Here is a 14,002-nt window from a genome sequence, read left to right as displayed (position 1 = left end):
TAATTTTTGTAAGTCTAGTAGAGATGGAGTTTTCCCATGTTGGCCAGTCTGGTGTTGAACTCCTGACCTGAGGTTATCCATCCCTTGGCCTCCCAGAGTGCTGGGATTACAGGTGTCAGCCACCACATCTGGCCTTCATTCATTTTTAAAACTTTACCTGGTTATGGTTTAAGCCTTAGGTGGTGGTTACCCCAAATATTGCAAGTGTTAGCTCTTTTGGCTGTTTCCAGAGACCAGCCTGTATTTCTGTGTTCCTGTTTGTGCTTCTGGGGCATGGAGCTGAGTGTGGGCTGGGTCCCCACTTGTGAGTTAGGAAGCTTGGGGGCAGGAAGATAGGTTCCTTGACTACGTTAACGTCATTATTACTAAAGCCACCCAGATTCAGAGAGTAGTGTATACCCAGGATGTTGATTGGATGGTTTGTAAACTGCTTTTTTATGAGAAACGTTTTTTTGGGCTACTAGGGATTCGGCACACTAGTGCTGCTTGCCATCTGATGTTTGAGTCACCGTTTTTGATCAGGCAGTTCTCAATCCGTGGGTTAGTGAAACAAATAGGAGCTCAAGAATCTTAGTATGGGGGTTGTTGACTTTCAAGTGCATTGGTTTTTAGCTGCCTTTGTTGTATACACATACATCCCAAACCCAGAACAAGGTTTTGTTTCCAAGTATGCTGATGTTAAATATTGCATTAGGTCCTGGGGTTGCTGGTGGGTGGGGGCGGTAGGCTGGAGTGGATAGCTACAACTAAATAAACAAAAGACTCCCTTTCCTTTGAGGGTGAGGGTTTGCTAAGTAGGGGAAAACTAAGCAACTTTCTCTTTTCCTTCCAGATGGCCTTGGTGGTATTGGCATGGGGTTAGGACCAGGAGGGCAACCCATTGATGCCAATCACCTGAATAAAGGCATTGGAATGGGAAACATAGGTCCCGCCGGTAAGAATGACAGTGCACCTTGCTTGGGGGTTTGGGGAAGTGAAAATTATTAAAGTTAATTCTTGGGGCAGTTGGACTTTGAGTAGTTTAAATGAAATACAGATTTAACTGGGCCAAAAATCCCTTCTCATTCATCTCTGCTTCATTTTGAATAAAGGCAATTATTTTGTATTTTTATAGAGTTGAATCCTTTTTTAAAAAGTCATTATGCTTTTTCATTGTAACCTCACAACCTTCTGAGCTGAGATCATGCCATGTGATAAGAGGAAGCAAGCCAGAGAGTTGCTCTTGCTCAAGGTCACACTGTCAGTTAGTGACAGGCCGTAGGTCTCCTGAGCATGGGACCGTGGCACTGCTGCAGTGCCCTAAACAGTTTCTTATCCGGACCCCCTTGGGTCCTCCTGGTGTGGGCACAGCTGCTGCTAGAGAGCTAGGGGCATTGATAGATGAAAGATAGGCGGAGAGGGCCTTACTGCATGACAACATGGCCGACATAGGAAACATGGTGGACAATGTTGTCTTTAAGAAGACAAAGATGGGACTCTGGGAGGCTGAGGCGGGTGGATCACCTGAGGTCAGGAGTTTGAGACCAGCCTGGCCAACATGGCAAAAACCCGTCTCTACTAAAAATACAAAAATTAGCTGGGCATGGTGGTGTGGGCTCGTAATCCCAGCTACTCAGAAGGTGGAGGCAGGAGAATCACTTGAACCCGGGAGGCAGAGGCTGCAGTGAGCTGAGATTGCACCACTACTCCAGCCTGGGCAACAAGAGCAAGACTCTATCTAAAAATAATAATAATAGTAAAAGGACAAGGGGTAGCTACTGCGTGAAAGCTTTGACATGTAGAATAAACTTATGCTTTGCTGTTGAGCATTTTTGTTTCTGTGTAATGATGTATTTTTATTAAGGAATGTTTCATTTTTATGGCCTTAGACTTTGGTCTTTCTTGGACTCCTTTGAAATTGCAGTGTGGATTGCATATCCCTGGTCTCTTTTCCAGAGCCACCCCTGGTGCTGACTTCAAAGTCCTAGGCCACAACTGAGAATGGCCCTACCAATCCCCCCCTCCTCACACACACGCCCCTGCTATGTCCCCATGTCTGACACCCAAACAGAAAGACGGGGTTGGGGAGGAAGTCTTGTTTTTAGGAACTGTGTTTATTTTGAAGATTTTACCTTTAACAGGGACTTTTTACCTACTTCTGTTCCCTAAAATATTTTTCTAAAAAGTTAATGTTCCATAAAATGTGTTTTATGATTCTATTTCATGTTTAATACTGCCTGACTTGAGGCGTGTTGTGGTGGCTCATGCCAGCACTTTTGGATGCCAAGAGTTTCAGATTAGTCTAGGCAACATAGTGAGACCCTATCTCTACAAAATATTTTTTGTTTTTTTTTGAGACTGAGTTCCAGGCTGGAGTGCAATGGCGCGATCTCGGCTCACCGCAACCTCCGCCTCCTGGGCTCAGGCAGTTCTCCTGCCTCAGCCTCCTAAGTAGCTGGGATTACAGGCACGCGCCACCACGCCCAGCTAGTTTTTTGTATTTTTCGTAGAGACGGGGTTTCACCTTGTTGACCAGGATGGTCTCGATCTCTCGACCTCGTGATCCACCCGCCTCGGCCTCCCAAAGTGCTGGGATTACAGGCTTGAGCCACTGCGCCCGGCCTGCAATTTTTTTTTTTTTTTTTTTTTTTTTTTTTTTTTTTTTTTTTTTTGAGACGGAGTTTCGCTCTTGTTACCCAGGCTGGAGTGCAATGGCGCGATCTCGGCTCACCGCAACCTCCGCCTCCTGGGTTCAAGCAATTCTCCTGCCTCAGCCTCCTGAGTAGCTGGGATGACAGGCATGCGCCACCATGCGCAGCTAATTTTTTGTATTTTTAGTAGAGACGGGGTTTCACCATGTTGACCAGGATGGTCTCGATCTCTTGAGCTTGTGATCCGCCCGCTTCGGCCTCCCAAAGTGCTGGGATTACAGGCGTGAGCCACCGCACCCGGCCTCAAAATATTTTTAACAATTAGCCAGGTGTGGTGGCGTACACCTGTAGTCTCGGCTACTTGGGAGGCTGAGGTAAGAGGATCACTTGAGCCTGGGAGATTGAGGCAGCAGTGAGCAGTGACCATGACACTGTGTTCCAGCCTAGGTGGCAGAAGGAGACCCTGTCTCAAAAAAAAAAAAAAAATCTGAGGGAGCTACATAGTTTAATGACCCAGTTGGACAGTGTTTTTTTTGTGGTTGTTTTGTGTTTTGTTTTGTTTGAGATGAAGTCTCCCACGGTCGCCAGGGCTGGAGTGCAGTGGTGTGATCTCGGCTCACTGCAACCTCCACCTCCTGGGTTCATGTGATTGTCCTGCCTCAGCCTCCCGAATAACTGGGATATCAAACACACACCATCATACTGGTTAATGTATTGTATTTTTAGTAGAGATGGGGTTTCACTGTGTTGGCCAGACTAGACTAGTCTTGAACTCCTCGTGATCCATCCCTCGGCCTCCAAAGTGCTGGGATTGCAGGCGTGAGCCACCACACCCAGACAATCCATCAGAATTTTAAGCCATATATTTGACAATTGAAATGGTAGGGCCTTTTTTCTTGATAACAATATACTTGTCATCAGAGATTTTCTTTTGGGTTCATTTGCTGGTTTGGAATTATGCTTTTAAAATTCAAACGTTATTTACTGCTTTGACATAATTTTAGTTTGCATTGACTTTTTCTTTTTAAGGAATGGGAATGGAAGGCATAGGATTTGGAATAAATAAAATGGGAGGTAAGAAATTTAAAATGAAGTACAAACATAATCACTTTTAGGCATAGTTTTCTGTCTTTCCTCTTTTTTTTCTTGTTTAAGCCCTGCATGAAATTACCTTTGGTTTCAGTTTGAGTCTAGAAATGACTTCCTCCTGCCTGTCCATCCTTCTAGCAGGTGTCTTGGCTTTTGGTTCTGGCTGTCTCACTAACTAGCTCTGTGACCTTGGGCAAACCACTCCACCTCTGTGCCTCTTTTTGCTTGTCTGTTCATTGGGGGGGGTTGGATCAGACCAGCTTTTTGAAGATGGTGATTTTTAAAGAAGGGCATTTTTTTTGTTTTTCAAAGGCCCTTAAACTTGGTAAGTTCTTGGCAGAGGATACCCCAGTTGAAACATGTGACAGAATTTTTCTTACCCTGCTCAGTCTAAGCAGTCTTGTTGGATGATGGTGAAATGTGAACCTCTCTTGCAGGAATGGAGGGGCCCTTTGGTGGTGGTATGGAAAACATGGGTCGATTTGGATCTGGGATGAACATGGGCAGGATAAATGGTAAGAATCGTGTTTTCTTCCTGCTTTCACCCACTCTTTGCCTTCTATTGCCTCTCAGGTGACCTTTAGGCTGCAGATCAACTGAATAAGTGATTTATCACTTCTTTTCTACTGAATCAAATGTCTTTTGAATTGCCCTAAATATTTAAAAACCTAGACATAATAGTAGACTTACTTCACTTGGTCACTAATCTTTTCAGATGTCCTATGTTCCCAAGCTCTCCAATAATTTTCCAGTACAGTGTTAAAAAGCATGTACACGGCCGGGCGCGGTGGCTCAAGCCTGTAATCCCAGCACTTTGGGAGGCCGAGGCGGGTGGATCACGAGGTCGAGAGATCGAGACCATCCTGGTCAACATGGTGAAACCCCGTCTCTACTAAAAATAAAAAAAAATTAGCTGGGCGTGGTGGCGCGTGCCTGTAATCCCAGCTACTCAGGAGGCTGAGGCAGGAGAATTGCCTGAACCCAGGAGGCGGAGGTTGCGGTGAGCCGAGATCGTGCCATTGCACTCCAGCCTGGGTAACAAGAGCAAAACTCCGTCTCAAAAAAAAAAAAAAAAAAAAAAAAAAAAAAAAGCATGTACACATTCATGGTTATGGGGTCCGAGTATGAGGGATTCTTTAAAGTTTGATTAGGTTTGTCTCTCTCTAGGAGTGCTGGAATAGATAGATCTTTATCGTCTTCCCCAGAAGCATTGTTCACAGAAGCATTAATAAAAACCACAGCCTCTTCTAATGTAGCAGTTTCATAATGCAAATTCTGGTTTAGTATAATTCAAAACCTCCACTGTCCCTCCCACCAACCTTTTTTTTTTTCTTTTCTTTTTTTTTTTTTTTTGAGATTGGCTTTCACTCTGTTGCCCAACCTAGAGTACAGTGGTGTGATCTGGGCTCACTGCAACCTCTGTTCAAGCGATTCTCCTGCATAGCTGGGATTACAGGTGTATGCCATCATGCCTGGCCAATTTTTGTATTTTTAGTAGAGATGAAGTTTCACCATGTTGGCCAGGCTGGCCTTGAACTCCTGACCTCAGGTGATAGGCACACCTCAGCCTCCCAAAGTGCTGGGATTACAGGCGTGAGCCACCGCGCCCAGCTCCCCAGCGTTTTAACAGAAATATAACAATATATTTCATTTAGTCCTTGTGAGATCCACGTGATATGTACGTACTGTTATCCCCATTTCGTTGGAAACTGAGTCAGAGAGAGTGAGTTGTCTAAGGCCACTTGAGTGGTAAACCGTGGTGCCTGGATATGAACCCAGACCGTCTGGCTCCAGATCTGGCTCTTCATCATGTGGGGATCTTGCCTTTTACAAGTGCCTCCAGCACAGCACTTGCCCCAGGGCACCAGCGGGGCTGTAGAGTGTGCATGAGAAGTCTGAAATCTTCATTTTTTAAATCCTCTGTGTGCTGGTTACTCTTTGACCTTCCCCTTCACTGCAAGAAAGCAGCTGCTTTTTTTTTTTTTTGAGACGGAGTTTCGCTCTTGTTACCCAGGCTGGAGTGCAATGGTGCGATCTCGGCTCACTGCAACCTCCGCCTCCTGGGCTCAGGCAATTCTCCTGCCTCAGCCTCTTGAGTAGCTGGGATTATAGGCACGCGCCATGTCCAGCTAATTTTTTGTATTTTTAGTAGAGACAGGGTTTCACCATGTTGACCAGGATGGTCTCCATCTCTTAACCTCATGATCCACCCACCTCGGCCTCCCAAAGTGCTGGGATTACAGGCTTGAGCCACCGCGCCCGGCCTAGCAGCTACTTTTATACACAGAAACTTTCTTGGAATGGGAAGCCATTAGGGATTTGGGTGTAAACCTTTCTTTGTGGGTTTCTCATAACAGGATGTGAAAGTGGTACAAGGACAGACATCACTGTCAGGCTTGAAAGGTGGCGCTGTCTGATGATCAGGCCCTTCTTCTGGTGCATAGGGAGCAGCAGGGCATGATGTCTATCGCCCTATTCATGTGTGCCTTGTTCTAGAAGGTGGTAAAAGGGTGTAATAGGAAAGTTGTCATCAGTAATAAAGCAACAAAGGTCTGTATTTCCAGTGTACATTCAAGCTTGTAACTTGTGTGTGCATGGGATTTTAATTGAAAAAAGAAAAGTTTCCGAAATCTGGCTTGCTAAAATGTTACTCAGAGCAGATTAGTCTGGGTTTGTTGCTTACACCTGTGATCCCAGCATGTTGGGAGGCCAAGGTGAGAGGATTACTTGAGCTCAGGAGTTCAAGACCAGCCTAAGCAACGTGGCAAACCCCCATCTCTTAGTTTTTAAAAGCAGATTAGTCATTAGGGAATTTGAGTTGTTGCTGTGAGAAGCAGAGTGGTGCAGTTATAAGTAGATGGAAGCCAGGATAGGTTGGCTTGGGAGCTGTGCTGAGCCATGTGGCAAAGTCAGTGGTGAACTGACATGTGTAATCTAGCAGTCGGGATTCACAGCCTGGGGTAGAGGGTGGCAAAGGATTGCAAGTGCGGATTCTCTGTGGAGAACCACAAGTGGAGTATATGTTCCTAGACTGTTTGCTTAGATGTTCTCAGATTTCACCACTCGGAGTGCTCCTTCGACCCTCTACAGCAGAGTAGAGGGATGACCTCTAGAGCCCTTGGGCACTGCAAGGAACCTGTAAATCACAGTGGAAGAAGAATTGAAGCAGGCATTTGGGTTTAGTAAAATGTTCATGACCAGCGTGTAGCCATTAGGGTCGTCGGTGCTGCTGTTAGACTGGTGGTCAGGCAGACTCCCAGAGCCCATCACTCAGCGTGAGTCAAATCTTGATAGAGTGGTTATAAAAATTTAAATCGGGGGGTGGGGAGTTGGGGAGAGAGAGCATGGGGAGAAATCCCAGATATAGGTGATGGGGAGGAAGGCAGCACATCACACTGCCATGTATGTACCTATGCAACAATCTTGCATGTTCTTCACATGTACCCCAAAACCTAAAATGCAATAAGAAAAAAAAGGATTATGTAAAAGGAAATAACTGAGTGGTAACACTATAAACTGATACAGTCTTCAGGCCTTAATTGTGCCAGGGTTCTCCTTAGCTCTCCTTCCTCGGTGCCTGTATGGGGGGTTACCCACAATAATTGGCTCAGAATAAATCTCTTCAAATGTTAAAAAAAAATGTACATCAAAAGATTGTGAAATATTGGCTGGGCGTGGTGGCTCATGCCTGTAATCTCAGCACTTTGGGATTAAAGTTTAAAAAAAAAAAAAGATTGTTAAAATGTCAAAAACTGACTGGTGTGAAGCAGTATTTGACAGTGAAAGTGCTACCCTTTGCAGGTGTAAATTGGAGTGCAGAGTGCTCCCTGAGTTCTGGGGCCCTGTCAACAGCCAGCAAGATGAGTTGTGAGGCCCTTGCCAACACACTGATGCCAGCGTGTGGCATGTGTGTCTGGAGTGCGATGCTGCATTCTTGCAGGCAGGTGGCAGGATGGAAGGAGAGCAGCAGAGCTCCACAAAGATGCCACTGTGGGCCTGTGGGGTTCTGTTCTACACACCTGCTCACCCTTTCCACTTCCCCCCAGGCTCCTGGGCTCTGCTGTCCAGCAGATAGCACCATGAGGAATATGCTGAACCTTGAGGTCACTTGAGTTAATTCAAACTGGGAATATTAAGCCCACCATTGGCAGCCACAGTCCTTGTTAATTCATAATGTGTGGCTGCTGCCACATCTCTAATGGAGTTGCTTATTTCATTGAAAGATAGGGACTCTGGCTGTGTAGAAACATTCTTACAGCTGTGTAGTACAAGGCAGTCATCACATAGCACCTGTCTTACCTGACATTTCTAAGGACAGATTAATAACAACTAGACTCTTCAAGGCCCTCTCAGCATGGGAGGGAGAGATTGTTACGGATCTTGCAGCAAGAAGAATGTGATTCCCATTTTAGCCTGCATGAGGTGGATGCACAAGAAAAGAAGTAGCCAGCAATAGGAATCACGAAAGGCCTTCTCAAACAAGTGACCTCTGTGGTGGGCCTTCTCTGCAGAAGCTAGAACCTTTTTTTAAAGACAGGGTTTCACCATGTTGGCCAGGCTGGTCTTGAACTCCTGATCTCAGGTGAATCCACCTGCCTCGGCCTCCCAAAGTGCTGAGATTACAGGCGTGAGCCACCATGCCCAGCCTGGACCCTTGTTTTAAAAGACATTGTCAGGCCGGCCGTGGTGGCTCTTTTTTTTTTTTTTTTTTTTTAATAGTTTAATGTATTTTAATAGCAAACTTACAGGAACAGCACAGAAGACAGACAACATTAAAAACATGTACTTCCGGCCGGGCACGGTGGCTCAAGCCTGTAATCCCAGCACTTTGGGAGGCCGAGGCGGGTGGATCACGAGGTCGAGAGATCAAGACCAACCTGGTCAACATGGTGAAACCCCGTCTCTACTAAAAATACAAAAAATTAGCTGGGCGTGGTGGTGCGTGCCTGTAGTCCCAGCTACTCAGGAGGCTGAGGCAGGAGAATTGCCTGAACCCAGGAGGCGGAGGTTGTGGTGAGCCGAGATCGCGCCATTGCACTCCAGCCTGGGTAACAAGAGCGAAACTCCATCTCAAAAAAAAAAAAAAAAACATGTACTTCCATGTAGGACAACTCAGAAAAGTATAGTGAATGGCTGGAATATACTGTATGTTAAAAATGCTACAAACGGCCGGGCGCGGTGGCTCAAGCCTGTAATCCCAGCACTTTGGGAGGCCGAGGCGGGTGGATCACAAGGTCGAGAGATCGAGACCAACCTGGTCAACATGGTGAAACCCCGTCTCTACTAAAAAAATACAAAAAATTAGCTGGGCATGGTGGCGCGTGCCTATAATCCCAGCTACTCAGGAGGCTGAGGCAGGAGAATTGCCTGAACCCAGGAGGCGGAGGTTGCGGTGAGCCGAGATCGTGCCATTGCACTCCAGCCTGGGTAACAAGAGTGAAACTCCGTCTCAAAAAAAAAAAAAAAAAATGCTACAAACACCATTTAGTTGCTGTTGATAAGAAATTTACTTGTTTTAAAAAAATGCAAATGCTGGCATTGTCCAGAAAAAATTAACAGGTTTATTTATTATTATTACAAAGTTGAACCGCTGGAACTTGTTCACTGAAACATTTTAACTTGCATTAATGCTTTATGTCTCCACATGTATATTAATTCACACACAAATGAAAATGGAAAAACTGCCAATATCTGATTTCTGTCCCCTATTTTTCACCTTGCAGTCATATACTTAGGTACCTTTTGACCCCATGGAAAAAAATTATCTAACATTCAGAACTACCAGTAACAGGAGGAAGAGAATTTTTTTTTTTTTTTTTTTTTTTTGAGAATGAAATGTTTCCCATCATAGTGGATTCTTTTTTTTTTTTTTTTTTTTTTTTTTTAAAGAAAAAAAGAATAATAAAAAGAATAAAGAAGAGGAAGGAAGAGGGAGAGAGAATGGGGCTATTGCTTTATTGCCCGGGCTAGAATGCAATCTAAATATGGGTATGCCTATAATTGTCCTTAATAATGGAGACATAAAATAAAATGAGGGAAGAGAATAACGAACAAGGAGCCAACCAACATTTCGTTTAAACTTCTAAGTTGATATGATGTGGTACTGATAAGAGTGCATGTTTTGTGTATTTAAAGTGGAGAGTTCTATAAATGTTAATTACGTCTACTTGTTCCAGATCTGAGTTCAAGTCCTGGATATCGTTGTTAATTTTCTGTCTCATTGATCTGTCTAATATTAATGTTGAAGTCTCTCACTATTATTGTGTGGGAGTCTAAGTCTCTTTATTAGTCTTATATGTCTGGGTATTCCTGTATTGGGTGCGTACATATTTAGGATCTTTAGCTCTTCTTGTTGTTGCATTGATCCTTTTATCATTATATAATGTCCTTCTTTGCTTCTTTTGATCTTTGTTGCTTTAACAACTATTTTATCAGAGGCAAAAATTGTAACTTCTGCTTTTTATTTATTTATTTTAGCTCTCTGGTTGGTTGGTAAATCTTTCTCCATCCCTTGTTTTGAGTCTTTGTGTATCCTTGAATGTGAGATGGGTCTGGATGCAGCATACTGATGGGTTTTAGTTTTTTATCTAAATTGTCTGTCTGTCTTTGGATTGGGGGATTTAGTCAATTTAAATTTAGAATTAACAATGATATATGTGAGTTTAATACTGCCATTTAATATTAGCTGGCTATTTTGTCCATTAGTTGATGTAAATTCTTCATTATATTGATGCTCTTCTTGGTGTTTTTAGAAAGGCTGATACTGTTTATTCCTTTCTATGTGTAGTGGTTCTTTCAGAAGCTCTTGTAAAGCAGGCCTGGTGGTGATGAAATCTCTGAGTGCTTGCTTGTTCACAAAAAGCTTTACTTTTCCTTCACTTATGAAGCTTAGCTTGGCTGGATGTGAAATTCTGGGTTGAAAGTTCTTCTCTTTAAGGATGTTGAATATTGGTCCCCACTATCTTCTGGCTTGTAGGGTTTCTGCTGAGAGATCTGCTGCAAGTCTGATAGGCTTCCCTTTGTGGGTAACCTGACCCTTCTCTTTGGCTGCCCCTAGTATTTTCTCCTTCATTTCAACCCGGGTAAATCTGACGATTATGTGCCCTGGAGTTGCTCGTCTTGAGGAATATCCTTGTGGTGGTCTCTGTATTACCTGGAGTTGAATATTATCCTGCCTTACCAGGTTGGGAAAATTCTCCTGAACAATATCCTGAAGCGTATTTTCCAGCTTGGATTCATTCTCTTCGTCACATTCAGGTACACCTATCAAGCGTAGATTAGGTCTTTTCACATAGTCCCATATTTCTTGGAGACTTTGCTCGTTCCTTTCTATCCTTTTTTCTCTAATCTTGTCTTCTCCTTTTATTTCATTGAGTTGGTCTTCGACCTCTGATATCCTTTCTTCTGCTTGATCAATTCGGCTGTTAAAACTTGTGCATACTTCACGTAGTTCTTGTATTGTGTTTTTGAACTCCATCAATTCACTTATATTCCTCTCTAAATTGTGTATTCTTGTTAACATTTTGTCAAACCTTTTTTCAAAGTTCTTAGTTTCTCTGGATTGTGTTAGAACAAGTTCTTTTAATTCACAGAAGTTTCTTATTATCCACATTTTGTAGCCTGCTTCTGTAATTGGAACACACTCGTTCTCCATCAAGCCTTGTTTCGTTGCTGATGAGGAACTGTGATCCCCTGCTGAGGGAGAGGCATTCTGATCTTGGGTATTCTCAGCCTTTTTTGGCTGATTTCTTCCCTTCGTTGTAGATTTATCCATGTGGTCTTTATAATTACCGTCTTTGTAATTGGGTTTCTGAGTGGACGTCCAACTTATTGATTCTCAGCGCCGAAATCTGAGCAACCCACTGTGCCGACTAAATCAGCGGCGTTAAGATTGATGGTGCTTTTCTGACTCTGCACCAAGAACCAACGCTTCGAGGCGCGTGCAAAACCGCCTCGCCGGTCACAAGAGTCGCGCTGGCGACCCGTGGGGCTCCTCCGCTGGGAATCTCCTGGTGCGTGCGCAACAAGAATTCATGTGAAGGTGTGGCGTCCTCTCCTTCTTTGCGCTTTCACTGGGAGCTACAATCCCGAGCTGCTATTGATCAGCCATCTTGGATCTCTCTCCCATAGTGGATTCTTAAGCACTCTCTCCATGTATGCGGCGTGCTAGCTGGATGTCTTTTGGCATAATGGTTACACGTTTGGCTTGGGTAGCACAAAGGTTGGTGTCTTCAAAAAGGCCAGCCAGATAGGCCTCACTTGCCTCCTGCAAAGCACCGATAGCTGCACTCTGGAAGCGCAGATCTGTTTTAAAGTCCTGAGCAATTTCTCGCACCAGACGCTGGAAGGGAAGTTCGGGAATCAGTTCAGTGGACTTCTGATAATGTCTAATTTCACGGAGTGCCACAGTACCAGGCCTGTAACGATGAGGTTTCTTCACCCCTCCAGTAGAGGGCGTACTCTTGCGAGCGGCTTTTGTAGCCAGTTGCTTCCTGGGTTCTTTAACACCGGTAGATTTGCGGGCAGTCATGCTTTGTACGAGCCATGGTATAGAGACCTCCTTACTTACCCTCTTCTCCTTCGGCTGGAGCTTGGCGAGCGAGAGGCGGCGCTGGCGTTGGAGAGCGATGGTGGCGCGGCGGCGGCTGCAAACACAATTGAAAGCAGCCGTGGTGGCTCTTACCTGTTATCCTAACACTTTGTGGAGGCTGAAGCAGGAGGATCACTTCAGCCCAGGAGTTCAGCCTGGGCAACATAGTAAGACGTCATCTCTACAAAAAAATAAACAAAATTAGCCAGGCATGGTGCTGCACACCTGTCCTAGCTGCTTGGGAAACTGAGGTGGGAGGATGGCTTGAGCCCAGCAGGTCAAGGCTGCAGTGAAGCATGATCATGCCACTGCATGTGCGTGCCATCATGCCTGGCTAATTTTCTTGTATTTTTAGTGAGATAAGGTTTCACCATGTTGGCCAGGCTGGTCTCGAGTCCCGATCTCAAGCATTCCACCCACCTCTACCTCTTGAAGTACTGGGATTACAGGTGTGAGCCGTCGCACCAGGTCTGTTCACGTTTGTTTAATATTGGCTGTATTCTTAGAATTTATGAAGGCCCTAGAAAGGTGGTCATCAGATTCTTCCTTCAGCTCAGAGGGGAAAGATTCTTTGTTTTGTTTTGTTTTTCTTTTTTTCTTTTTCTTTTTTTTTTTTTTTGAGACGGAGTTTCACTCTTGTTACCCAGGCTGGAGTGCAATGGCGCGATCTCGGCTCACCGCAACCTCCGCCTCCTGGGTTCAGGTAATTCTCATGCCTCAGCCTCCTGAGTAGCTGGGATTACAGGCATGCACCACCATGCCCAGCTAATTTTTTGTATTTTTAGTAGAGACGGGGTTTCACCATGTGGACCAGGGTGGTCTCGATCTCTTGACCTCGTGATCCGCCCGCCTTGGCCTTCCAAAGTGCTGGGATTACAGGCGTGAGCCACCGCGCCCGGCTGTTTTTCTTTTTCTTTTTTCTTTTTGAGACGAAGTCTTGCTCTGTTGGTCAGGCTGAAGTGCAATGCATGGACTTGGCTCACTGCAACCTCTGCCTCCTGGGTTCAAGTGATTCTCCTGCCTCAGCGTCCTGAGTAGCTGGGATTACAGGCACCTGCCACCATGCCCAGCTAATTTTTTATATTGTTAGTAGAGATGGGGTTTCACCATGTTGGCCAGGCTGATGTCGAACTCCTGACCTCAGGTAATCTGCCCGCCTTGGCCTCTCAGAGTGTTGGGATTATAGGCGTGAGCCACTGTGCCTGGCTGATTCTTTTAAAACAGGGTCTTGCCCTGTCATCCAGGCTGGAGTACAGTGGGCTTGATCTCAATGTAGTGGGCTGAAGCAGTCCTCCCACCTCAGCCTCTTCAGTGGCTAGGAACACAGTCACATGCTACCATGCCCTGCTAATGTTTCAATCTTTTTGTAGAGACATGATCTCTGTATGTTGCCCAGGCTGGTCTCAAATTTTTGGGCTCAAGTGATGCTCCTGCCTTGGCCTCCCAAAGTGCTGGGTATACAGGCAGCAGCTACTATGCCTGGCCAACAGTGTATTTTTGTTGTTGTTGTTGTTGTTTTGAGAGAGATGGAGTTTTGTTCTTTCACTTCAGCTTGAGTACAGTGGCGCAATCTTCTCGCCTCACTGCAGCCTCCGCCTTCTGGTTTCAAGCAATTCTCTTGCCTCAGCTTCCTGAGTAGCTGGGGTTACAGGTGTGTGCCACCATGCCTGGCTAATTTTTGTATTTTTAGTAG

At 45.0% G+C, this 14,002-nt stretch overlaps 1 protein-coding gene across 6 annotated transcripts in view; it reads left to right on the top strand.

The window, feature by feature from the left end:
* The window catches only part of HNRNPM (heterogeneous nuclear ribonucleoprotein M), a 50,822-nt gene that overhangs the window by 27,235 nt on the left and 9,585 nt on the right, over positions 1 to 14,002 (top strand). For 4 of the 6 annotated variants that reach the window (XM_010349592.3, XM_003938903.4, XM_074384685.1 and 1 more), the window contains 3 exons: positions 833 to 934; positions 3,660 to 3,704; positions 4,157 to 4,234. In XM_010349592.3, the coding sequence (XP_010347894.2) occupies positions 833 to 934; positions 3,660 to 3,704; positions 4,157 to 4,234 (225 nt within the window). The remainder of the gene's footprint in view (positions 1 to 832; positions 935 to 3,659; positions 3,705 to 4,156; positions 4,235 to 14,002) is intronic. The other 2 variants (XM_074384683.1, XM_074384686.1) reach the window with 1 other exon arrangement.

The sequence above is a fragment of the Saimiri boliviensis genome, chromosome 14 (genome assembly GCF_048565385.1).
Source record: "Saimiri boliviensis isolate mSaiBol1 chromosome 14, mSaiBol1.pri, whole genome shotgun sequence".
Taxonomy (NCBI): domain Eukaryota; kingdom Metazoa; phylum Chordata; class Mammalia; order Primates; family Cebidae; genus Saimiri; species Saimiri boliviensis.
This window is presented reverse-complemented; position numbering and strand designations above follow the sequence as displayed.